Source organism: Muscardinus avellanarius (assembly GCF_963383645.1).
Source record: "Muscardinus avellanarius genome assembly, chromosome: 10".
Classification (NCBI taxonomy): Eukaryota; Metazoa; Chordata; class Mammalia; order Rodentia; family Gliridae; genus Muscardinus; species Muscardinus avellanarius.
The window spans coordinates 29369363-29396168 of NC_137796.1; the positions used below are offsets into that span (position 1 = coordinate 29369363).

The 26806-nt window shown below is 49.9% G+C and overlaps 1 protein-coding gene across 2 annotated transcripts in view; it reads right to left on the reverse strand.

Moving 5' to 3' along the window:
* The window catches only part of GNAO1 (G protein subunit alpha o1), a gene marked incomplete at both ends in the record, with an annotated part of 170309 nt that overhangs the window by 21109 nt on the left and 122394 nt on the right, over positions 1 to 26806 (reverse strand). For both annotated transcript variants that reach the window (XM_080702725.1, XM_080702724.1), the window contains one exon: positions 3254 to 3414. In XM_080702725.1, the coding sequence (XP_080558851.1) occupies positions 3254 to 3414 (161 nt within the window). The remainder of the gene's footprint in view (positions 1 to 3253; positions 3415 to 26806) is intronic.

Sequence of the window (26806 nt, forward strand, 5' to 3'; positions counted from 1 at the left end):
ATGGTGACAGAGGATTTAGGACATCAACAAATTGCCTAGAATCAAGCAGCGTGACAGCCGTACGGGCCTCTTTCTCCTCTCTATCACAACACATTTGCTTTGTTTTATATACTGGGCCCAAGATTTTTTCAGAAGACAAGATTTAACTGCTAAAACAACACAACCCTGGACCACAAGGTGTTCACAATCCTTCAGCCCTGACACTGTGTGTGTGCTTGCTACTGTGGAGACGTCTCCCAGGGAGGAAGAGGAAGCACAGCAGAGAGAACCAGGGCATGACAGTGCTATCATCTTGACAGTGGAAAACTTGAAGAATGGGGAGAGAGAGAGAGAGAGAGAGAGCGAGCGCGCGCGAGCACGCGAGCTTGCTTGGTGGGAAGTTGACAAATACTGACTTGAGTTTCTTAAAGTTATAAGGGTAACTGCCGGAAAAACTAAAAATAATCCTGTAACTAGCAAAAAACTGGAGGTGGAGGTAGAGAGAGGTGGAAGGAAGGTGAGCTGAATTTGTCAGATTTCACAGTGAAAAGGGGGAGTCAGGAATACTATTTAAAGTTAAAGGACCAAGCTTTCTGGACACCACTGGGATAAGCAAATGAAAACAGCTAAAAGTGGGAGGGGCAGGAATGGGAAGGGGCGGTCACTTCTCACTCATATATATGTAGATATACGTGTGTGTGTGTGTGTGTGTGTGTGTGTACACACACACACATATATATCTTTATTGTTTAAAAATATTTTGGCAATGAATTAATTTTCTGCAACTTTTTAAATTTAATTTGACTTTGGAGGGTGCTGGGACTCCAACTCGGTGCTCAAAGCACTCCACCAATTAGTTACATTCACAGTCCCTGAATTCATGTTATAATTAATGAATTGGGTTAAAAATTAAGCAAAGAGCATGATTTGATAAGCCACTAGAAGACATACCAGGTCCAGCTGTCCCTGAGGGTCCTGCTGAGAGTGGAGAAGAGGCCCTGGACTTGGGCCTGGCATAGGGCCCAGAGGCAAAAAAGAAAGGAGGGCTTTTCTGGTTCTGAGGACACCTAGGTGCTCCTGAAGGGAGCTGGCTGGAAGGTGCTCTCTCCCGACCTGCCTTGGGCTAGCAGGCTGGCTCTGGGTCTTACTTGAGTGGTACAGGTAGCTCCTATCTGCCAGGGTGTCCCTACAGGCTCCTCAGGGTCCAGGGCCTGTGTGTCTACCACCTGGGACTCACAGGATTTAGGAATCTGTCCTGTGAACAATCTAGGTGTGCAGATATGGGAAGACACTCTTCCTCGAGCCCTTGGGTCCTTAGCTGCCATCACAGCCAAATGTACACTGGTGAGCATCGTTTCACTGGCCCAGGCTGCCTGTTCCATTGGTACCGGTATTGTGTGATCAGGGCTTCTTTTCTCTCTTTCACCAAACGTTGAACCCAGGAGCATACTACCTCCAAGCTACACCTCCAGACCTTTTTATTTCAAAACAGGGTCACACTAAGTTGCTGAGGCTGTCCTTGAACTTGTGATCCTTCTTCTCAGCCTCCTAAGTACTGGGATTACAGATGTGTATGACTGTTTTGCTTAGGTCACGGTTTCTTCCTCTCCTCTCCTCTCCTCTCCTCTCCTCTCCTCTCCTCTCCTCTCCTCTCCTCTCCTCCCCTCCCCTCCCCTCCCCTCCCCTTCTCTCCCCCCCTTCCTCCCCCCCGCTTCTCTCTCTCTTCCGGTACTAGGGATGAAACCCAGGGGCATTCTACATCTGAGTGACACCCACAGCCCTATTTATTCTTTATTTTGAAACAGGGTCTCACTGAGTTACAAAGGGCCTCACTAAGTAGTAGCTGAGGATGTCCATGAACCGTGATCCTCCCGTCTCAGCCTCCCAAATGCTGGGATTATAAGCATGTGCCACCACACCTGGCTAGGTCAGGGTTTCTTAATCTCAGCACTACTGATATTTTGGGCCAGATAGTTCTTTGTTGGGAACCTGTCCTGTGCATGGCCCTGCTCACTGGATGCCTGGAGCATCATCCTCCTGATGACAATCAAAAAATGTTTTCAGATATTGCTGAGTAGCCCCATGGGCAAGAAGGCCCCGGCTGAGAAGCTGAATCTGATCAGGTCAGAGAACACATGTCCTCAGACAGTGGGTTACAGCTCGGGGGCTCCTTGCTGCCAACACCCACTAGAAGCCTGGGTACCGAACTGCAAAAGTGGGGTGTGTTTCCTGCATACCCAACATCTCCCAGTCCAAAGACACATCCACCCAGGGCTCCAGAGCTCTCCATCTAGAGGCCAATGGCGCCAAAGCCAGGAGGACATCTCTAGTGTGACTGAGCTCAGTGGGCAGGCCAGTGGCCTCTTCTCTCTCTCCCCCTTGGACCTGCTCTGGTTTTACAACCTCCCACGTCTCTACTTCCTCCTCTCTCTCTCTCTTTTTCTCTTTCCCTCCAGTTTTCTTCCCTTCTTTATCTCTTCATCTTCCTCATTAGTCATAACACATTTTACAGGATACATTTGATTATTTATTCTATTTATTGAATGGAGTTACTACTCCCTTATTTTTAGTTTATTTTTATTTTTTATTATTTGGCACTGGGGATTGAACCCAGGGTGCATCCTACTTCTGAGTTACACCCCCAGTCATTTTTATTTTTTAATTTGAAGCAGGATCTCACTAAGTTGCTGCGGGTCTTGCTAAGTTACTGAGACTGCCCTTGAACCTGTGATCCGATCTCAGCGTCCCAAGTATTGGGATTACAGGTGTGTACCATGGTGCCTGGCTTTTAAAAATTTTAAAGCTAGAGAAATGGAAAGTTCATTTTTTTGTGCATTGCTGTTTGTGGTGCTGGAGATTGAACCCAGGGTGCTGCACATGCTTGCAGAGCAAGCACTCTATCACTGAGCTGCATCCCCGGGCCTGGACATTTATTATTTTCTCTAAAATAAATCAAAATGGCATAGCTTGCATTATTTTCTGCCTATATGACTCTTGATTTGCATTTGCAGGGTTAGAGGTTCATCTATGGGAAGGAATCTCCTCTGGAACTTTCTTTCTAGAGAACAGGCACTGGTCAGGACAGGTGACAAGATCTGGCCCTGGGGCATTCCCAGGCGTTTGGTTGTCTCTTTCTCATCATGTGCCAGGAGGGAAGCCCCTTCTGGTTCTTTCCTGACGATGACCTGTGGTGGAGCATTTCACAGCAGGTATGACCTCAGCCCAGAAGCCTCCCTACCCTGTGGTCCCCTCGCCTTCACCTGCGGACACTCACTATTTGGCAGAATCGTTGAGCTGATACTCCCGAGACCGGTTGAAGCACTCTTGAATCCCTGAGTCGCCCCAGAGTCTCATCATGGCGGACAGCAGCTCTGCAGAGAAGGGCTCGGTGTCTTCCATACGGCTCACCACGTCACATACCATCTTGGCGTCAGCCTACGAGGAGAGAGGGACACAGTGCTTTGAGGCCTCCGTGGGTCTCCGGCCCAGATAGGCCTGTGGGTGGGGACTATGCTACTGCCCCCCCCCAGGCACCAGGATGACATGGCCCAGCCACTCAGGAGCAATGGGCCAGTCTGAGCACCTCGTACCTAGCGACACATGCACCTCTGGGGTCGACCTTCTACCTGATGCAGGTTGTAAAGCAGCAAGTCACTCTACGTAGCAGGTGGGGAGAGAGGGCAGGACTCTGCTTTGAAAATTAGGGTTTTGTGCAGCATGGCTGGGGGTGGGGGTTAAAAATCAGTTTTGGCTGGAGTTGTAATTTTCTATTCTTTTTTTTTTTATGATACTGGGGATTAAACCCAGAGGCATTCTACTTCCAAGTTATACCTCTCAGCCTCATTTTATTTATTTGAAAACAGGGTCCAAGTTGTGATGGCTTTGCTACATTGCCAAGGCTGGCTTCTAACCTTTAATCCTGTTTCAATCTCTCAAGTACTGGGATTACAAGCATGCACAACCACATCTGCTTTTATTTATTTCTTACCCACCTTGAAGCAAAGTTCCCAGAACTGGATTATATCTGGGAGTGGGTGTTCTGGGTTATTGGAGGATTCTGACTATCTGAGAGGCCCTGCGGGGTGGGGGGGGGATGTACCTTAGTGGTAGGGGAGGGGAGAAGCTGGTTGTCAAATTAATGCAGGTGGGGAAAACTTCTCATGTTAATATTAAATCTCAAGAACTCAGACTCTTAAACTAAAGCTTAACTATATTATTTATGTGCGTGCGACCTGGGACTACCCAGGGGAGCCCAGGACTGGTTAAACAGGAAGTGGGCAATGAGCTCAGGAGCTCTTGCCTGCTCCGCCTCCTCCCCTCGTCCTTGCCGAGGGGACATAGTTGAGTTTCCTGAAGGCACACACCTTTGTATAGGCTGACATTCCATCAGAAGTGTAGGAAAAGTACTACATGATATATAGGTTTCTCCTTCCCCGTGATTGGGATGCTAGAGGGGTCACCCATTTTATTTTTATTTTTATTTATTTTATTTTATTTTATTTTTTTAAAAGAACAAAGCTAGAAGATATATATTTTCTGATTTCAAACCATATAAAGCTACAATAATTGAAACAGTGTAGTACTATTCTAAAGGCAGATATATAAACCATTGGAGTTAAATAAAAGCCTAGAGCTAAATTCTTCCCTATATTGTCAAGTTATTTTTGACAAGGTTTCCACGAACATTTGGTGGTGGAAATGATAATCTTTTAACTAAATATTGTTGAAAAATAATAATTACATGGAAAAGAATAAAATTGGACCCTTACCTAATCCCATATACAAATATTAACTCAAAATAGATAATAGACCTAAATACAAATCTTAAGACTATAAACTTTTAGGAGAAAATCTGGGTCATAAAACCTCACAACATTGAAATTGGCAGTGATTTCTTGCTTATGATTTCAATGACACAGGCAACAGAGGAGTATACAGACTCCCTAAAAAATAAAAAAATAAAAAAAATTGTATATCCAAAGACAATGTAAACAGAGTTAACAGTTACTAATAGAATGGATAAAATATTTCCAAATGCTATATCTGAAGGTATATTAATATTCCAACTAAAAATCCTAAAAATTAACAACAATAAAGGCAAACAATACCATTTAGAGATAGGTAAAAGACTAACATAAATAATGAATCTCCACAGATAACCAATCTTAATTGTCTGTTGGATGGAAACTCTTGTTTCTCTGGTTCTGGTGTATGTTACCTATTTCTTCTTTGTAGTTAATCTCTTTGAGTATTTTCTCTAGTGCTGGTTTTGAAGACATAAATTCCTTCAGTTTCTGTTTGTCATGGAAGCTTCTTATTTTTCCATCTAATTTGATAGAAAGTTTTGCTGGGTAGGAAATTTTTGGCTGGAAGTTGTTTTCTTTCAGAGTTTGGAATATGTTACTCCAAGCCCTTCTGGCTCTCATGACTTGGTTTGGGAAGTCTGGGGTGATTCTAATTGGTTTGCCTCTGAATGTCACTTGGCCCTTTGCTTTTGTTGCCTTTAAGATTCTCTGCTTGGCTTCCACATTGGTCATTTTGACAATTATGTGGCGTGGGGATCCTCTTCTCCGATCCTGTCTAAAGGGAGTTCTATATGTTTCCTGGACCTTTGTATCAACCTCTTGCTCTATGTTTGGAAAATTTTCTGCTATTACTTCTTTGAAGAGATTGTTGATCCCTTTGGTTTCACTTTCTTTTCCCTCCTCTATTCCAATTATTCTTAGGTTAGCTCTCTTAAAATGGGCCCATATTTCTTCAATATCAGATTCCTGCTGTCGGATATTTTTTTCTAGATTAGAAACTATGAGTTCATTTTTGGATTGCTCATCTTCTAAGAGCGAGTTTCTGTTCTCCATGTGTTCTAATCGGTTGTTTGTGCTTTGAATTGAGGCCTTTACTTCATTAATTGCATCCTTTATCTCTTTTTGGCTCTCTCTGAGTTCTTTTCGAAGCACCTCTATTATTTCTACAGTTATTTTCCTGATTTGATCTTCTAGAAATCTCTGATTTTCAGTTTTATTGGGTTCTGATGTTGTGGGGTTGTGGGCATTAATTGCTCCAGTATTATTCCTCTTTCCCATGATTTCGGATGTTTGTGCCTTCTCTGGGTTCTTCCCTTGGGTCACTATGACTTCCCTTAAGGTGTTCTGGATCTCGAGTCAGTAGTATCTCGGACCCCACTACTCCTTAACTGGGTTTTATCACAGAGTCTCGACCCAGAGAGTCGATAGAGGCTGCTTTAGACTGTGGGGGGTGCCAGGTTGCACGTTCTCCTATCGTGTGATATCTCTGCCACCGCCCCTCTCCCACTGGGTAAAGTCCCAGGGAGTACAGTACTGGGATTTCTCCTCTGTGGCCTGCAATTTGACTCACTGTTCTTGAGTACGCAGATGTAGCTGTACTGGCCTCGCTGAATTCGCTGCTGCTGCCGCCGGTGGCAATATGGCGCTGCTGCTACGCCCTCGGCTATGGGGCTGGCGTTTTTCTTCTTGATTTTGATTTCTACTCTGAATCCCTGCAGCGTGTGCTGAGCTCGGCCACTGGGAGCTTTAGATGCTCTCTGCGCGGAGAAATCCCACCTAGCTGTTCCGCAGTGGCTCACCTCGGCTTGCTGTAGCCGTCCCGTGAATTCGCCGGTGCCTCCAGCAGTATGGTGCTGCTGCCGCGTCCTCGGGCGCGAGGCCGGTGTATCTCCTCTGTGGCTCTGTTCTCAGTCCACTTTCTCTCTGGAGCCTGGTGATTTTTTGTTTCACTGGTGATGGTGTTTTCTGGCTATGAAAGGCGTTGATTTTGTGGTAATGGAGATTTGTTGTTAGCGGGGCTCTTAAGCCCCGCTTTTCTTGGTCGCCATCTTTCCGGAAGTCTCGGGGTCACCCATTTTATAAGACTACACTCAACTTTGCCTAACATCCAAACCCAGATGTGGTAGTCTCCAAGGACTGAGAAGATTCTTGGTGAAGTCAGGGCAGCACCGTCACCAAAACCTTGCACACGCACGTAACAGTTACGGAGGACTTTTGTGCACACACTACTTCCTTAGAACTTCACAGCCACCTAGTGAGGAAGCCATGGGGGCTGCATGATGGGGCCGATTCTGCACACTCCTCATCCACACCCTCTTCCTTGCATATCTGCAGCTCCTCCCGCCTTCCGGGCTTTGTGGCTAGAGGCCTGCTGGTCCCCCAGGCCTCTACTATCACCATGTCAGCTTTCCAGCATTGTGACAAAATACCTGAGGTAAGTTGAAAAGAGGAAGGACTTATTTTTGCTTTTCAAAGGTTTCAACCCATGGTCACCTGGCCCCATTGTTTGGGCCCGTGGTGAGGCAGAACCTCATGGTGGGGAGCACATGGTGGAGCAAAGCTGCTCACCTCACAGTCACCAGGGAGTGGGAAGGGGAGGGACAAGGGTCCCCATGTCCCCCCCAAGGGCACAGCTATCTCACTTCCTTCCACTGGACTCCACTTCCTAAAGACTGCCCCACCGTTCAACAGTGCCATTAGCTGGGGACAAGCCTTCAACAAACATATCACCAAGAATATACCTGGGCTCTCCTTCCTTCCAGGAAGAGGACTTGGGATGCTTGGTATACATACGAGCCTGCTCTGGACCTCTGTCTCTCTGTCTCTCTGTCTCTCTCTCTCGCTGTCTCTCTCATATTTGGGATTGAACTTAGGGCCAGTCTATATCTGAACTATATCCCCTCCTATTCACTTTGAAATGGAGTCTAAGTTGCTGAGAGGCTTGCTAAATTGCTGAGGTTGGCCTTGAACCCAAGATCCTCCTATCTCAGCCTCCCAAGTGCTGGGACTGCAGGTGTATGCTACCATGCCAGGCTCTGCTCTGGATCTCTTATCCTCAACTGAGATAAGAGATTGAGTTTAGGGGAGCCTTGTTGCTGTAGTAGTCACTGGTGGTAGTTATTAGGGCTACTGTGTGTGCAAGTGGCAGAAACTCATCTGCAGGGGCCACAGAGAGGGCGAGGGACCCGGCCTCAGGGACCTGAGCACCTTAACACTTTCTTCTTCTTGTGGCTGCATTCTTAGAGGATTTTCCATAAGCTGGGGAACCCAGGTCTCAGTGATACCAGTGCCTCGAAGATGTAACCTCTTAACTGCCCATTTGGAAAATCCCGCATGGACAGGATGCACAACACTGGAGGGCAGATCCAGGGGTGGGTGTGTGGATGCAGGGCCAGGTGGGCCCAGTCTTCCCGGCCTGAGTAGTCAGTGTCCGCACTCCACAGGCCCTTGCATGTCCTGGAGCTCACAGTGAGACTGAGCCCTGCCGGGCTGGGAGTGGGGTGCAGTAGGCCTGCCATCCCTGGGTTCTCGGTTCATGGGTGCATCGTAATTACTAGATGATTTTGCCCCATGAGATCTTTCAACCTCAACCCTCCCATGAAGCCAGAGGAGAGACAGACACCCAGCCCACGGTAGGTGGCTCAGGAAGTGAGTGGGAGGTGCTGAGGCTCCATCCCTGTCTTTTGTGATGGGAGAAACAAAGGAAAGGAGGTTAGCACCTGGAAGGTTTGAGGCCAACAAAAGATTCTGTAAAAAGTGGTCTATGGGACCAATGCCTTCCTAGAGACTTCTAGAAAGGAGCTCTCGGGCTAAGCAGTTATTTGGGTGTCAGAACCTGTTCTTGGCAGAAGGTTAGTGGGAAAGTTCTGGCAGCTGTGCCCCTCCCCACTGCTTGTGGGGTGGGGCGGGGGAGAAGGCCGCTGTTGGTGGGGAGGCTGTAAGACCATGCCCATGATGCTAATCCAGATGCAGCTCCTTGGGGGCCTTGTCCCAAAACCTGGGCCTTGGATTCCTGAGCCACCCTCACCTGACAGGGAAGCCTGCCAAGGAAGCCTGGCCTCCCAGGAGCAGGCCTGGGCAGTGACCTGGAAAGCTGGCCCTGGGGCCTGGCTCTGGGTTCCCCACAAACAGTGATGGCTCAGGGAGGAGTGAGGGGGCGAGCAGGGTGGTGCAGTGGGTGGAGCAGTGGGGCTGAGTCAGGGACCTGGGCCTGCTCCTGCCACAGTGCCTGGCTGGCCTCAAGCCATCCCAAGCCTTTCCAGGCCTGTCCCCAACCTGTGGCTTGCGGATGGTAGGCCTGACTACAGTTCACCACACGTCCTCCTTTGGGTCAGACCTTTATGGTTTCTGCCAGATCCCTGCAGGGAGCAAGCCAGCCTGGGTCAGGGCTCCAGAGCAAGGGGTAAGGCTGTGCTGGGTCAGAGGCTCCTGCTGTAGTCTAAGTGCCCTTGTTTTGGGAGGTTTGTACTGGGGATTGAACCCAGGAACATTCTACCCCAGCCCCCCCCCCCGCCCCTTTTTGTGTGTGTGATTGAACCCAGGGGCATTTGACCTCTGAGTTACAATTTTTTATTCTTTATTTTGAAACAAGTTCTCACTGAGTTGCAAAGGGCCTCACTAATTAGCTGAGGCTGTCCGCAAATCACGATCCTCCTGTTTCCGCCTCCCAAATGCTGGGATTATAAGCAGGTGCCACCATGCCTGGCTCCCCTAGCCCTTTTTATTTTGAAACAGGGCAGTGCTAAGTTGCTGAGGCTGGTCTAGAGCCTGTGCTTCTCCTATCTCAGCCTCCCAAGTACTAGGACCACAGGCATGTGCTGCCACTCCTGGCAAGCTCCCGTCTTTTCAAAGGACATTCCAAAGACCTCACCACACTTCAGTTACCTCTCAGTGTGCATGTCATGTGGTCACAAGCAAAATCAGGGAACGCAGCCATTGTGCCTATAAAAATTTGAGGGTTCTTTTTCTTTTTTTTCCTCTTTATTTGCTGTATTTGGGATGGAACCCAGGGATATTCTACCTCTGAGCTATACCCCCAGTCCTTCCTCCCTTCTAATGCCTGGAACTTAGATGTGGTGGCTGGGATTCTAGCAGCCAACTTAGTTATGAAGGAAGACAAGGTCCTTACCCTAGGGAGAGTGACACAGTGATCTAAAAGCAGCCTGGGTCCTCAAAAACTCTGTGGAAACTCCATACCATCTGGAGTAATGCTAACGCTATTTTAAGTGGTTTTATTTTTTTAAACACTTAAAAATAAATTTCTGTCTTATTTAAGCCACTGTTTTCAGGGTCTTCTTATTCACAGTCAAACCTAATCCAAATGGATACCGTAATCCCTCAGTCAAGCTCTCTGAATAGTTTCCCATCATCAGTAAATTCTAAATGTGCTTTATGGCGGCCCACAGGCCCCTGCCTGCCTCTCTGTGCTCAGGTTATCCTACTCGTCCCTCCCATAGGCCCAGCCACATGGCCCTTCTCTCTGCTCCTCAGATAGACTAGAAATCCCACCTCAGGGCTCCATGTGTGCAAACAGCTCTGCCTGGCCCTCCGTGTCTCAAATGTCACCTCTTCAGGTGGTCTTCTCTGGCCTGCCTGGCTGCCATCCCAGGTCTCGGCTGACAAGGGGGCCTGATTCCCAGGGCAGGGCTGTTTTCCTGATTTCTCAGGCTTTCCCAGGTCTCACAGTGGTTTGTGCAGAACTGGTGCTCAGAAAAACTTGTGGGATGAGCCGGGCGTGGTGGCGCACGCTTGTAATCCCAGCATTTGGGAGGCTGAGCTTGTGGTTCACGGGCAGCCTCAGCTACTTAGTGAGGCCCACAGCAACTCAGTGAGACCCTGTTTCAAAATAAAGAATAAAAATAGGGCTGGGGGTGTAGCTCAGAGGTAGAATGCTCCGGGCTCCAAATCCAGTACTGAAGAAGAAAAGAAAGAGAAAAAGAAAAGAAAAGAAAAAGAAAGGAAAAGCCCGTGGGATAGAGGCTCTCGGGCTATTTAAATGGGGCACGGTCCCAGCATCCTTCAGCCAGGGCCTAGTCACTTGAGGCACTAGCACCCAGCCCGGACCCCTGAACAGAGGGGAGTGGGATGGTAAGAAGGAAGGACCAGGCACAGGGTAGGTTGTGTGGTCTTTGCCAGTGTGCCCTGGAGGCCTGTAGAGGATGCCAGCGAGCCCTGTGGGTGCCAAGCATGACCAAGCAATTGATGGATCCAGAGGAGGCCCTTGTCCTTTGCCTGCCTGCTTCGGGGACCTGGGAGTGGGTGCACCCTGAGCCTGGCCTCCCCAGCTGGGGCTCCTCCAGGGTGTTCCAGAGTCTCCCCCTCTGCTCCAGCCCTGTGGCACTGACAATTCTTGCTGGTTGGATCAGGCCAGCTGTCTAGGCAGGTTGGGGGACTATAAAACTCATGCAGGTCCTTGGGGCAGGCCCCACAGGTGCTATGGCTGGAACGTTCCTGTTCCCCCAAGTTTACATGTTGAAATCTCAGTCCTGGGTGCTGGTTTCAGGAGGTGAGGCCTTTGGGAGGTGACTAGGTTACGAGGGTGGAGCCGTCTCTCATGAATGGGATTTGTGCCCTTGTGAGGACACAGCAAGAAGACAACTGTCTGTGAACCAAAAAACAAGCCCTCACCAGACAGACTCTGCTGGCACCTTGATATGGGACTCCCAGCCCCCTCAACTGAGGAATAGAATTCTATTGTCAACATGCCCAATCCACAGCTCTCTGAGCAGACCAAGGCAAAGCCTGCTTCTAGAAAGCCCACCACATACTCTTACCCAGACGGGGCTGCAGGAGACATGGCAGGGTCAGTACCTGAGTGGCCACCAAGTCCTGATTTTCCCTCTGGCCACTCTGCCTATGAGGCTGCCACCCTCTCTTTTCTAGAAATAGAGCCCTATCTTCCCTGAAAGAAGGCTGAGTAGTTTGGGTAGGGGCGACTCTGTTCTGATTCTGGGGAACACTCACTCTGACCTGGCCAGTCCTTCTGGACTATGGACAGTTTGGGGTGGACAAATAATGCATATCTACTGAATTAGACTAAATCCAGTCCCACCGCTCCTATCAGCCTGAGGACATTTGTAGGAACTGTTAGAAATTCTCAAAGGAGGGCCCACCTGAGTGTAGAGATATCACTGAGGAAAGCAGAGGTGAGATGGAGACAATGGAGTCCTGAACGCTAACACCTGGGTCCATCTATGCCTATGGACACATGTATGAGCCAATCACTCCCCAACTTAATCTAGTTGAGGATATGCTGTTTATTTGGTTGGTTTATTTTTGTATTTGCACCCCGAAGTCCTGACTACTGTACCTCCTGGTCTCTAAGGTTAATGCCAGCCTCCCTCCTCCAGTAAGATGCTCTCCCATTACTGCAGCTACATGGTTCTCCTGGCATCTGAGCCCTCCTCTCGTACTGTCTGGACCACACCTGGCGTTATGCCTATGCTCTGCTGTTTCCATGTGAGTGGCTTCTTACTCTCCCATAGGGCTGACACACCACTGGATGTGCTGTGGGCACTGGCCATGTGCTGGACACTAGAGAGGACTCAAGCGACAGTCCTGAAAGGACTTCATGGACATGCTTGTCTGCCCAGGGAGTGAGGGAGTGGGCCACTCTGCCCCTCACTGTCCCAAGGCTCAGGTGCAGAGAGGAAGGGAGGGGCTCTCTTCTGTGGGAGACAGAACTTGACTCTGCCTCTTCCTTGTATGAGCCTGGGCAGGGTGGGCCTGGAGGGTACTGAGAACCCACCCTGCTGTCCCCTGCCTGCCTGGACTTTCCAGCTCTCAGACAATACCACAACCTCTGAGGAGCCTCCTCTGGCTGCTCCCTCCTGGGGTGTCCAAGTTCTGCTCCATGAAGCCTTCTGGGGGCTTTTGACCACACACTTGGGAGCTGCCAAGACCTGACTTCCAGTCCAGCTCCTAGTGTGAACAAAGGACTAACCTTTCTGGAGCTCATTGTCCTAAGAGTTTGGAACAGCATCCTTATTTCCTTCGCTAGGCTGTGCTGGTGCCCACCCGGTGTACAAGCAGGCTCTACCCAGACTCCTGAGACGCTGGGGGCCACAGAGGTGAAAGGGCACCTGCCCACCCGCATGATGACGGGGCTTGGGGAGGATGGGACTCTTCTCTGGGGCACAGCTGGGACTGTGCATGTCTGGATGTCAATAGCAGGAACAGCATGCTTGTGGGTTTGGGATCAGGAGGCTGGAAGCAGTTGTGATTTTGCAAGGAAGGTCAGTTGCAGGATTCTTTTTTACCAACATAGATGCTAGTTATTAACAGCACTGGCATTCTTTTTCATTATAACCAGTACAACTTTTCAGGTCAAATGATATCTTATTCATAATGTGGATATATAAGTGGCCCAACATTGCATGGGTGGAGGTGAGGCACTTAGGGGAACCCCAGGGCTCTGCAGAACCCTTGTATAAATCTGTTTACTCTCTCTGTGGGCAGGTGGGGAGAGTGGTAGGCAGGGAGAGGAAGTGGCAGGTGGAGCCAGGCCCAGTGTGTGGAGGGGAAGCGAGTTTGGTACAGGGTGCCCCTCCAGAAACCCGCTGCTCGGGCCACTGCTGAGGGGCAGAGTGTGCCCAGGATGGTGGCAGGGCAGTGGTCCCCTGAACTGGTGGCACAGTGGGTCTTACCACGGTACACAGGCAGGGGCTCCTGCCATGAGAACTTGTGCTGCTGGAGCAGATTATAAGTGTGTGTAGAAAGCAGCACTGAGATCCAGGTGATAGCCAGCCGGGTAGCTCACGGGCACCCAGCGGTGGGAGGCGCTGCTCCAGAGAGCTGTCTCCTGCCAGCTGGGCCCTGGAGCCAGAACTCCCTGGGAGAAGCGGCATTGGCCCCCAAGCCTGGTAAGGCCCACCCCTGCCCTTCCTGGCTCCCATCTGCCAGGCCACAGGTAGCCCTGGAATTTAAGAGATGCGGCCGATGCCTGTCTGTATCGTGTCTCACCCCGAGGTAGGAGTGGCCACCAAGAAAAGCTGGCGCTCCCACACCAGATACTGTGGAGCTTGGAAGTGACCAGGTGCACTCACTGTCTGGAACTGGGAGGGCGAAGTGCCTCTTTAACACCTGGGCCTTCAAAACCTTTCTCTTCTCTTCAGGGCCACAGGAACTTTCTCACGAGCACTGGTGGCAAAGAGGTCTAGACCTTGAGGACAACAATGGACTGTCTTCCTCTCAAGAGACAAGATGGAAAGGGTAGGGGAGCCAGGGGGGTCTTCAGTCGAGTGACCCAGGTTCAAATCCTGGCTCTGCACGTGCCTAGCCCGTGGCCTCGGACAGACCACGTATCCACTCAGAGCCTCTGCTCTCCCACAGCTCCCCCTGCACAGAGCTGTTTGTGCAGATGAAATGGGCTGAGGATGTGACACAGCTTTGCAACATGAAAGAGCCCTGAAAATGTTAGTTATTACGAGCAAAGATGAAGCGCCTCAGACACAAACAACAAGCTGACACAAAATGAGACTGCTTTGTGCAAGACTTTCCAGGCAGGCATGATAATCCTGATAACAATAATCATAGTAATTATCATAATAACCCCTTCCATCTGAGGAGCTGCTTTGGATCGTTCAGAGTTTTCCTCCATCTCTAATCTTTGTGGCCAAGTGAAGTGTGAATGCGCGCGTGCACACACACTCACACGCACACACACTTCTCCAGTTGCAGAGAAAGCCTTCATTTGTCCTACTCTGTCTCCTGTGCTATAGCTTTCCTGGACCACCAGAGGGCAGAAGAGCACAGGCCAACCAGAGAGAAACACGGGAGTAGACCAGGCAGGGCAGGGACAGGCCCAGGGGTCAGGGCTACCTTCCTTGGGCAGCTTACCAGTTCTTCACGTGGGGAAGGGGGAGGGGAGGGAGATGGACTCCAGCTGCTGGAGGCCCAGCCTGGCCACTGAAATTCCAGCAGGCAGAGAATGCCAGTAAGGACAGTCTGGGCACTTAAGACACTACCAGAACAAGCCTACCAGGCCTGCACTTGGGAGGAAATGTAGCCCTGTTCTCTCTCACACAGGAGAGTGAGGGGCAGCAGTGGGAAGAAGGGCCCACTCTGTCATGCCTCCCTCTGTCCTGGCCCCTGGCAGGCAGGCCCCTAACTGCGACTCTCAGTGGGAGTGGTATCACCCCACCATCCTGGGTGCAATTAACACTTGTGCTGTGTCTTTGGCAACAACAGGCTGCCGCAGGCCTGCGGGGGTGGGGGGCTCTTGAGGAGTCTGAACAAGGCCTGTGTCTACAGCATGCTGTCCTTCCTAGGGCCCTAGGGCTGTGGGACTGCATGAGCACACCATTTGCTTTAGGGAACAAAGCTTGGTTTCCTCCTGGCTCCCCCAAGAGATTCTGCAGTGAGGCTGAAGACTGGGCACCAGGGCTCATCTTGCCTCCCACTCTCTCTCAAACGTACCTGCCCTGCCCAGCCAGTCCTCCACACCCTGCTCTACCTGCTAGGACTCGGCATGTTCAGCTCATCCATCCTCCCACAGAGCCACCCACCCATGCCTTCATCTGCTACAACCACCCTGTCTGTCCGCCCCCCAACTCAATTCCATGCAGCACCTTCCAGGCCCTTCTGTCTTCCCTAGCACCAAGATCCCTAACTTGCTCATTCATTGCCCCTTGATCTCTCTAAGTACCCACCACCCTCCCTCCCATTTACCTGCTCATTTCTTACCCATCCACCATTTATCCATGGTATACCTACCACATGGCAGGTGCTGGTGTGTGTGTGTGTGTGTGTGTGTGTGTGTGTGTGTGTGTGTAATTTGCCTTAAGAACTTTCCAATTTGGTCTAGAGGTATCACACTGTTCCGATCTCCCCAGCCCATTACTCTGTTCCTTGAACACAGGGGAGAAGAGCTGCACCTTTCACCTCTCCTCCTTCTGCCCCGGGTCTCCATCTTTGTCTGGGACCTGCAGCCTTGTTATATAATGCTTTCCTGAGGTTTAGAAAGGAGTCCCAACTTCCTGGATGTCCCAGTGATTTATCCTAAGCCCTCTGAAAGCCTTCCCTGTCTGGGACCGGGCTGCCTCCTGTGGAAGTGAAGAAGGCTTGGTTTATGGGTCTAACTTCCTAAAGGGCCCTTGGGCCTTCCAATTGCTTGGAAATAGACTTTGCATAGAGAGAAACCATTGCCCTGCCTTCCTATATATCTTTTAGGTGTATCAAGATGATGGTGGCCTGAGTCTTTTAAGACCCTGTCACTGCTTCCCACATTAAAAATTTCCTTAAAAAGTCCCTGAGGTTGGTTTCCCACCTCTGGCCCTGGCCTGAGCTGAGAAGCCAGGGCTAGACTTTCACCCCAGGCCAGCTAAGCATCTCTCCGTGGAAGCCCAGGACTGGGTGCTGGGAACAGGATAGCCAGCCGGACCTGGACCCTGCTCTGTCCATGCCTGCAGCCTGGCGGAGATACCAGGCACACAACCACAAACTGTGGAGTCAGGCGTTTACCAGGTCTGGCTCTGGGAAGAGCAGGTGTGGGTGGGGGAGGTGAGGGCATGTCTGAGGGATGAGCAGTCATGGGTCAGCTATGCCTGGAGGCCAGGGCACATTCTAGATACTGATCTTCCCTGGTGGCTCTCGAGGAGGTAGGGAGGGAACTCAAGGGGGATGGACTGAGACCCAAGGCCAAGCCGAGGGCCTTGCTAGGCAGCAGTGGGCCCTGGAGAGCCAGATGCTAGTCCAGCTAGTCCAGCTAAGAAAAATGGCAGGGCTTGGACATCCAGCAACCTAGGACATTAAACCAAGAACAGCCACCTTGCTTTCACACCTTGTCCCAGGGTGCTCACACAGACTGTGTCCACTGAGCTGTGGGTCACCAGTGGGGACCTGCGCAACACAGCCTGGAGCTCCCTCTTGCAGCAGCTCTGACGGTGTGAAAACTCTTCCTCGTGGAGCTTCTCACAGCAAGGATGAGCCTTCGATGTGGAGTGGGGACCTCTACTCTCTCCCCGGGCCTTCTGGGTTTCCTACCTGCTCAGGGCGCTTGGCTGCCTCTGCAGGTAGAGGAGAGCTGTCAGCCCACAGATCCTGAGCCGCACTCTGACCCTTACTGTCCTTACAGAGCAGGCATAAAGGCCTGCAGGGAGGCCATGAACAGCCTGTGATCCCTCAGGGCTGGTGGCACATGTACGTCACCAAGACCTCTGACTACACCTCAGGTCTCTTAAGTGTGAAGTAAGTGAGGCCGCAGAACGTCCCAAGCTCCAACCATCGGCCCTTCAGGGCAGCCTTCTGTGGTGTCACTACCTCTTGGTATCTTTTCCCTGAGGGGATTGCCAGTCACACCTCCTGGGTGTCCAGGTGGGGGCGCTATGAACAGCTGAGTCACCACGAGAGCACCATGCAGTGACAAACTTAAAGGTGAACGGACAGAGATTTCCAGATTCATGACACCGTTGCCCTCCTTTCCTTACTTCTCCTGAGCCTAGTGTTCTAAGAGAGGAGAAAAGAACTAAAATTGGGTAGATTCAGTTTCTAAGAAATGAACAAGGGCAGAATGAAATTACCCACAGAGAGCTTAGTCAAAGGGAAAGAAAAGTGATAATGGCCAACCTCATCTCTTCAGAACACAAAGTGATGATGGTGAATAGTTTAATTAGGGCTGCCTTGGCTGGGAGAGATTAGCAGCCCAATTACGGAGGGGAAAAGATGGATGCTGGAACAGCACACACAGGGCAGGGAGGTGGGAGGCCTGGGGAGGAGGGGAGTGGCTGCTTGGGGCTTCTCCCAGGTTCCTTACTGATACCTTTCCTGTCCCTTCTCCCCTCATGGAGTATGTCGGTTCCCACACCGGGCATCAGAGTGACCAGATACTATTTTTGTTGGAAAAGGGGCATGTCACCTTGATTCCAGGATTTCAGAAGTTCTGGGCTTCTGGCTGTGTACTGCCTCTGACTGGCTCAGGTCCCTGGGTCTCAGCATGCCAAATGCACAAGGAAGTGGTTAAACTAGATCAGTGGTTCTCAAAGGGTGATCAGAGGCACCCAGGGTAGGGTGTCTCTAAGGCTCTTTGGGGGAGCCCATGAGCTGAAAACTTTTACAACAATACTAGGATGTGATTCACCTTTCTAACAGTGTTACCATTTGCTCTGACTGAGCCTCAGCAGTGGCAGACCACAGGAAGCAGGGCAATATACCAAACTACTATTGCCATTGTATTAAGAAAACCAAACACTGGTTTTACTGAAGAAATGTCTTTGATGAAGTAAAAGAGATAATGATTTTTTGTTGTTGTTGTTCTGGGGATTGAACTCAGGGGCATTCTACCTCCAAACTATACCCCCAGCCCATTTTAGTTTTTATTTTGAAAAAGGGTCTCATTTAGTAGCTGAGGCTGGCCTTGAAGCTATGATCCTCTTGTCTCAGCCTCCCAAGTACTGGAATTACAGATGTGCGCCACCATGCCCAGCAATATTATGTGCATTTAAGCATCTCCACCCTGGAGCACATGCTCCTCAAGACTCTGTAGATTAAATGGGCAGCACGTACAAAGCCCTCAAGCTGCAATCCAAGGTGACGGCTGTTTGGAGGAGAGACACTGATAAAGCTAAGTAAGAGGCTGGCCGAGCTGACCCTGCTTCTCACAGGACACCCCTTTCACTTGAATTGACTGATGATAAACAATGGAATTCAAATGTGGGTCTTTGGCAGACATTTAATTTAAAAACGGAACCAAGTGAGCTAGCTTATCATTCCAAGGAGAACAACAGAGAATAACATTCCTGATTTTGGGAATTTTTGAAAACTTTTAACTTATCACCATATACTGACAATATCCCACTACCTACAAACTTTTACATTAAGATCAGTGTTGATATCAATAAATGTGAATTTTTGATGTCATTTGTAGGACTGTGTCAACATTTGGGAGATCTGTGTAACTCAGGTGAACAAACCATACATAGGAAAAGAGATTCACTCAAAGTGCAAAGTGGACCAATGGATTTTATGTAACAGAAAAGGAAAGGATTAGTAGTTTCAGAGTCCACATTGCAACCATCCTTTCAGAAACTACCACATATCCAGGCTAAGTGTGTCTTAAAGAATAATTATCTGAAAGGCTAGTAAAGTGCTCCTTCCCTTTTAAACTATGTTTTGGTGTGAGACTCATCAGTCTTCCATTTTCTCACTTCTTTGTCCTGGGGCTACACCCCCAGCCCTATTTTATTTTTTATTTTGAAACAGGGTCTCAATCAGTTATTGTGTACTGGCCTGGAACCTGTGATCTTCCTATCTCAGCTTCCCAAGTATTGGGATTGGAGGCACGTGCCACCACACCAGGCCAAGGGACCAAATTTTTCTACAATCAAAACAGCACAGCACAACACACTGAATGTAGAAACACATGAGAATAGTTATCTTCTTCCAGTAGGTGAGGTTTTAAAGAGATTTGCAAATATATAAAACAATGGCATTCTCCTTACTAAAATATTTTTGAAAGTTTGTAGTAATTTGTTATAGAAAATGTTATTTATATCAATGTGTAGTGGATTTATTATAGTTTTTGTTTTTTGTAGTGCTAGGGATTGAAGTAAGGGCCTATGCAAGCATTTTGAACTACATCCATAACTCCCTTTCTTTTTTAAGACAAGGTTTTTTTTTTTTTTTTTTTTTTTTTGTGGGTCTGAGGATGGAACCCAGGGGCATTTGACCTCTGAGCTACACCCCCTGCCCTATTTTTTCTTTATTTTGAAACCGGGTCTCACTGAGTTGCAGAGGCCTCACTAAGTAGCTGAGGCTGTCCGTGAACCGCGATCCTCCAGGTCTCAGCCTCCCAAATGCTGGGATCACAAGCGTGCGCCACCACGCCCGGCTGAGACAAGGTTTTGCTATGTTGCCCAGGCTGGTCTCCAACTCCCAGGCTCAAGTGGTCCTGCCATCTCAGTTTCTAAAGTGGCTGAGACTACAGGCACATGCCACTGTGCCTGACATTATTATTATTATTACAATTATTTCTAAATGAAGAAATAATTTTAAATTTTCTTAGTTTTAATTTCTAATGTAATTATATATATAAAATCTGCATAAACAAAATGTTTATGGGGGGGGTCTGCAATAATTTTTAGGAGCATAAATAAAAAAATTTGAGAACTAGTAGACCAGATCATTCTTTTTCAAACATTATCCCCTAATATCTTTATAACTTTTGCCTGAGTCCTACATTAGCTGATAACTAATACTTACTATTTTTTAGACACATTTTTGTACTTTATGTGTCATATGTCTATGATAAATGAAAAAATCCATATAAAGTAGTTTTAGAAAAAATAATAAGAGTAACTACAATGAATGCAGCACACTGTTTTTAAATTGTTCCAGGTCCCTGAGGCCTGTCGAAGGCTCTCATCTCCAGGCCCTTCTTTCTCTCTGTCAACAGGGAGATGAATTCCAAGGTGTGAAGGATGTACTGGCACCAGCCTGAGATTGATTCCTGCAGGTTCTTGGACAGGCTGAGAGATGAGAAGATACCACTTACTGATGGACTATGCTATTAAGTGGCGTGATCCTGTTCCATAGACACCATTCCATCTCACAGTCTAATGACATGTGTCCCCACGTGAGGGGCCCTGGGCGGATGGTCTTGTAGGGAGGGCCAGCAACGAAAGGGCTGGCTAGTGAGGCCTCTGCCTGCTGAGGCGTGATGGATTCACAGTAGATCTCTGGGGCTGAGAGGTGGGGCTTGAAGCTAGATCCGGGGCTCTCAGTTAGAAAACCAAGAATTAAGCTGGACATGGTGTTGCACACCTGTAATCCCAGTACTTGGGAGGCTAAGACAGGAGAAATGCAGATTTAAGGGCAGCTTCAGCAACTTAAGGAGATCCTGTTTCAAATAAAACAAAAACAAAAACAGTTGAGGGTGCAGCTTGAGGGTAGAAAGTCTCGGGTTCAATCCCCAATAATACTCTATACCCCCCTCAAAAAAAAAAAAACAAACCAAAATTAGGACTTTTTGCCAAAGGTTAGTGGTTGGTTGAGGTGGGACGTTGGGGTTCTGTGGTCAGGGAAGGGTAAGCTCACCATCCCAGAGGCCAGCAAGTCTTGCCTTCTCGGTGTTTATCGTGAGCCCTGGATCTGGCAAGGAAGCCAGACACACACATGTGCACACACTCAGAAGCCAGTGGTCAAGGGGGAACCTGAGAGGATAACAGCGGCTAGTATCTAGCAAGGACTTACTATGGCTTTACTTCCTTAATGTTCACAAGCATTGAACTCGTCTTCTCCATATGATCACCAGAGACTTGCTGTGCTCGCTTACTCAGCCAGCAGGTGGGAGGCTGGGACTGGACTTCAGCCTCTGGCTCCAGGGCCCACACCACTGTCATGGCGGTTCTATTCTGTGGTTTAACCATCTCACCTCTGGGGCTTGGCGGGAGAAGTGGGCCTTATCCCAGGCCTTCAGCAAGCCAGGGGCAGAGCTGCCAGTGTCTGCCTGTGGTGGGGCCCGGGAAAGGCTGGCACTGGGAGGCTCATTGCTGCCATCACCTGCTCTCCTTGGCCCTGCCTCTAAGGGCTTGGGCTCCCAGGGTACCTGGCTGGCCCACCCTGGGGACCCAGCGTTAGCGTGTTGATGCTGGCAGTGTTTACATGAGGCAGGTGGGATGGTGACAGGTATAAAAAACAAGGGTGACAAATACTCCCATCAACTAAAACACAGCCCAGGCAGGGTGGCACCTGAGGCTGTGTACCAGCTGGGCCAGGCAGAGAGGTCCCTGTGGGTCACCCTGGGCGGGGCTGGAGGTGGATGTTAGCTCCCTGGCTCTCAGTGCCAGGCCCTGAGAGAGGAGTCCAGGTAGGGGGAGGCTCAAAGGCTGAAAAAGCCTCTGGGGGCCTGTCTGCCATGTTAGGTCAGCAGGGAGGGAGGAGGGAGAAGTTGCACCCGCAGAGCCTGAATCCAGCTCAGGGACAGGTGGTGCTCCCAGCCTGACAGCTTTCTTGGTGCTTAGGGTTGGGGTGCACAGCCTCCCTACTGACTTAGGCCCTGCCATCCTCACCATCTCTGTCCTAACACTGAGTGGTGATGAGCAAGGGGTCAGACCTGGTGAGAGCCTGGTGGCCAGTGCCTGAGGCGTCAACTCCGCCTTCTGGTGGGGAAGTGCTGCTCGGAGGGGATCCGCAGTGGAGTTCCCCTCCCAGTGTGGGAAGCCATGCTTTGGCTCAGGCTGGCATTCACTCTGAAACTGCAGGGCCACCAAGGAAGCTTCTGGGTGCCACCTGGGCTCAGTTCTGCTCCCCCACCCCCAAGACACTTCTTTTTTTCCTTTATGCCTTTCCTCTTGTCTCTCTCCTCTGTCTGCCATGTCTGCTCCTTCTGCCCTGCCCAAGTAGAAGCCAGCCATTATAGCACCTTCGCTGCAGAGAAAAATTGAGTTCCTCCCTCCAAGCAAGGGCAGTTCCATAGCCTAGCAAGAGAAGGGTGGGCTGGACTTCAGCCTTGCCTGGCCCCTCTGTTAGGAATGCTTCCATAGCCACACCTGCCATTAAAATAAATGCAATGTGGATGTGAAGTGAGCCACTGTGGGCCAAGACTCTTGAGATGTGTGTCCCCTGAGTGCAGATGATGACAAAATCCTGGGAGGTGGTGGTGTTATATATGGGAGGAGCTGGTCCATGAGTCACTGTGTGGAGGAGAGCCATCCACCCACCAAGAGCACCTGCTCTGGACTATTAGATGAGCAAGAAATAACTTTCTATTGCAGTTGAACCACATGACATTTTTGTAGTATTTGTTATAGCAACTAGTGGTTCCTTTACTGATGTATCCTGCTAGTATCCTTTCTTTCTTTTTTTTTTTTTTTGTTCCCTATGTGACATCTGGCCTCTATTGAGCCCCAGATTATGGATTATCAGACACTGCCTATTCTATTGCTTCAACAAGCAATATAGTGCCTTCTCAATAAGATTGAAAGCTGGTGAAGGGCAGAGATAAGTTTTTTGGAGTTTCAAAGAATCTGTTTAGGCCATCTTTCCTCTCCCAAAAAGGGGAAAAGTATGCCCTGCACAGAATCTCGCAAGCCTCATCCACTTGTGCATCAAACATTGTACCCACAGAACACTGCATGACACATAGTAGGTCCTCAATAAGTGATAGCTAACATTTGTAATTAGTGTTTGTATACTTATTTCAAGTGAAAGGAAATGTAAAACAACCAACAATATCTATAAAGGGATTTCTGTTTTGTTTGCGGTGCTGGAGATGGAAGCCAGGGCCTTGCACATCCTGAGTGCTCTATCCTTGATCTATATCCCCAGTCCTAAACGGATGTTTGGCATGCATTTTCATCTTTTTCAAATCTCCATTAAAACAAATTAATACAAACCAACATGTTTACCATCATATTGAAACTGGCCACTGCCCATACTTTGGGGAGCACAGCCCCATCCCCCAGCACAAGCCAGAAACGGGATGAGTGTGTGTTAGTGCCGCAGGCACAAGCTCAGGAGCAAGGCCTGGGCAAGGCCCGCTTCACCTCCCTCTTCTTCCTGGGCAGCAGGGCCTCAGTTTAGTTCCATGAAGCCTGACAACAGCTCTGACACTCCAGGAGCAAGCTCGCAGGGGGCACAGGGGAGGGGCACACCGCTGGCCCCAGGCTTCCAAGGTCATAGAGCACCTGCTTCCTTCTCTGTCTTTGTCTCTCTGATTGGTTCTGTGGCTTTGGTTCCAAGATGGAATGAGCTTGTTGGTGGTTCTCCCCCCGCCCACAGTAGGTGGTGACTTCATGGGAAAGGAAGGGACGGCAAGGTGGGAGCTGGCGAGAGAGTCTGTCCCCACTTCCCCATGTCTCCACCCCCCAGCGGTCAACTTGAGGGCCTTATCGTTGTTCCAGGATCATCCAAATTGCCTGGACTCACGTGAAGGGACCCAGGAGCCCTGGCCAGCTAAGGATCTCTGTTGTTACCATCTCCTGGCTGCTAGCATCTTCTTAGAAGGCAGCCAGGAAGGACCCTGGCCCTGCTTGCCTGTCTCCAGCAGCCCTTGAGCTCCAGTGTAGAGAGTTGTCCCCTATGTACATGATGTGGCTGGGGAGGCTGGAACAACTGATTGCGGGGAGCCCCGGCAACCTAATTCAGGACTTCCCCCAATCAAGTTTCTAAGGCTCCCTCCTAGCCACCAAGTGTAATTTCAGTGAAACCCCCAAGAGGAAACTGTGCTCTTCATCCCATATTTAAACCTCCTGAAAGGCGAGTGGGCGTCTCTGGCCTCCCTATTCCAACTCCTTTCTCTGACTCTGCTTCCCCACCAGCTGTGCCTGCCCCTCCTCCTCCTCTTCTATTCCCTCCCCTCCCTTCCCTCTCTCTGGGTGCCCGGCCCTGGGGTGCACTCTCTGCTCCTGCTCTCCCCTGATCTACCCCAGTCACCTGTGAGCTTCCTCTCCTCCCTTGGGAGCTTCCTCTACCCACATTTATGTGTCAATGTTCCCAAGAGCTCAGTCCTCAATCCCCTCTTCCTTTCTCAAGCCACTGGTCATCCTGGCCAGATCTCACCTGACCCTCCTCTGTGCAGAGATGCCTGAGTGACGCTCACCTGACCTCTGGGTCACTGGCTCTTCAGACTCAACCCAAGGTGTCCCCAGATAGACCTCCCACTCATGCTTCTCCACCCACATTCCTTCACACCTCTCCTGCTTCCTGCTCTATCAGCCCACCACTGCTAGTGTGCACTTAATATTTATAAAAAATTACACTCTTTTAAAAAATTATCTTATTTTAAACAATAGTAGTCATGAAGTCAGGTTTGTGTGTTAATACTAAAATACACAAAACTACTGAAACAAAAGGAGTTGGTCTGTAGGGAGCACCAGGTCATCTGTGTGTCCCCAGGGATGCCCATATCACTCTCTGGAGATACCCAGGCCCTTTAACTGCATTTGTGAGCTTCTCATAACAGGCCGGGGTCCCAGAGTTGGCTCCACACTCTTCCCTTCCTTCATTCCTGTAGCCAACAGAGTCTCAGAAACTGTCATTTGTCCCTGGAGAAGTCTGAACACTGCCCCTCCTCTTACCCATTAAAGGCAACCCTTCTCCTCTTGCCTGGGTGACCACGGAGACTTCAGATCAATGTCCCAGCCTACAGGCACTCTCTCTCCCTTTAATCTACCTCTGCGAGGGCTTCAGTCACACCTCACGACCTGCCATGGTTCCCACCTGCTACAACTCATTCCTCCTGTTCACCCGCACTCACTCGCCACTTCACACCTGCTTCCTCTCCTCAGAGGAGTGGGGCGGGAACAGACCTCTGTCAATGGAATGTGAGATGGTGACCAGAGGGCAGCATGGGGCTGGTGGGGAGTGAGGTGGGAAGGGGTGACAGGGCATGGTCAGAAGAATTGTGGGAAACACCAAGATCCAGCTGCACGAGGTCCAGGCAGGTCTCCTTTACTCTTTGGAGCTTGGTTTCCTCAGCTCTCCTCCCAGGGCACCCAGGGTCTGGGAATGTGCTCTCTGGATTAGGACACCCTATGTCAGCCATGGGGTGCATGTGTGCATGCATGCTGGGTGTGCACACCAACATTAGCAGTATGAGTAGCAAAAACAGCAAAGCCTGCTGCCCAAGTGTCTGTGAGATACACTGGAGGCAGCCACAGGAGGGATATGTAGAAGCCTCTGATTCCCACCTGGGGTTCCTTGTCCTGAGAGCAGAACAAAATTCTGAGCTCCAGAACTCTTTGGGCATGCAGGCCATCCCATCTTCTTACTAACTAGGGAAGGAGCTGGACCAGAGCTCTGGAAAGAAGGCGCAGGCTTTTTTCTATGTGCTAGGGCTTGGAGGCTGACTGGAAAAGATTCCCTCAGAGGGAGCGATCCCCTCCCCCAGAGGGTACACTGGGCTGTTTCTATAGAACTAGGGTGCAGGTGGGAGCACATATGGGACCAGCCCAGGCCTGTGCAACACCCAGCAAGTACCTGCCCCCATCTTGGCCCAGGCTGGACGAATGCTTGCTCTCCAAGGACAAGGCCAGGCCTCAATTAGCTCTGCTCCCAGGAGTGGTCCCACGGATCCTGTGAAGTGAAGGCCCAGGGAGCTCCCTGGGCTGAGGCCCCCTGCGGCCTCCAGCCTTTGCTCAGTCCCCAGGCCACATTGTGCCCCAGGCCCCATGCTGATCTTTTCACTCTCTCTGCCTGGCCAGCAGTAGGCGGTGCCTTTGAAGTCCTGCTTTCTGTTCCAACTGGAAACTTTGCTCAGAACCAAAATTAGAGAAGCTGCACCATCAGCTTGCAATTTAAAACGCAACCCAGACCTCCCCACCCCCTCTTAAAATGTCATCTTAATTAGACGGAGCCTGGAAGCATGTTTTCTGAATTCCAAGGTAATTTCTCTAGGACGTTTCCCTCCATGTATTTACTTTTATCTTCAGTGGAAGGTGGAGGAGTGACAGGAGGCCCACATGAGAGTCAGAGGTTGGGGCAGTAGCCCCTGGCTCTGGAGGGTGGAGAAATACTAATCCAGGGGATCAGGGAAGGCAGGACCTGACAACACTTTCTGGGTCTCTCTCTGGTACACAGGGCTCTGCTAGGTTTGGGGGAAAGCCTGCTGAACCTGGGGGTGGCCTGGCCAGCTCTGCGTCCCCTCACCACAAGCACACTACCTTGCAATTATCCCTTTCAACAAAGAGGGAGCGGGTAGCATGGCACTGATCACCTCTGAGGGCACTTGGCTATCCCACCCTGGTCCTCAAAGAAGCACATTAGGAAAGGCCCCTGTCATGGCTGAATCACATTCCCAATTCACCTGCTGCATTCCTGACCCCCCCCCCCCCTCACTACACAATCGAGCAGTGACTATATTTGGAGATAGGGTCTTTAAATGGGTGGATTAAGTTAACACAAGGTCATTTTATTTGAATAGGACCTAATCCAATAGTTTTGATGTCCTTATAAGAGATCATGGCACAGATTCACTTGGAGGGAAAACTATGTGAAGACGCAGGGAGAAGACGGCCGTCGACAATTTGAAGGAAGAGAGTCCGCAGAAGAAATCAGCCCTGCCGCCATTGTGACAGACTTTTAGCCTA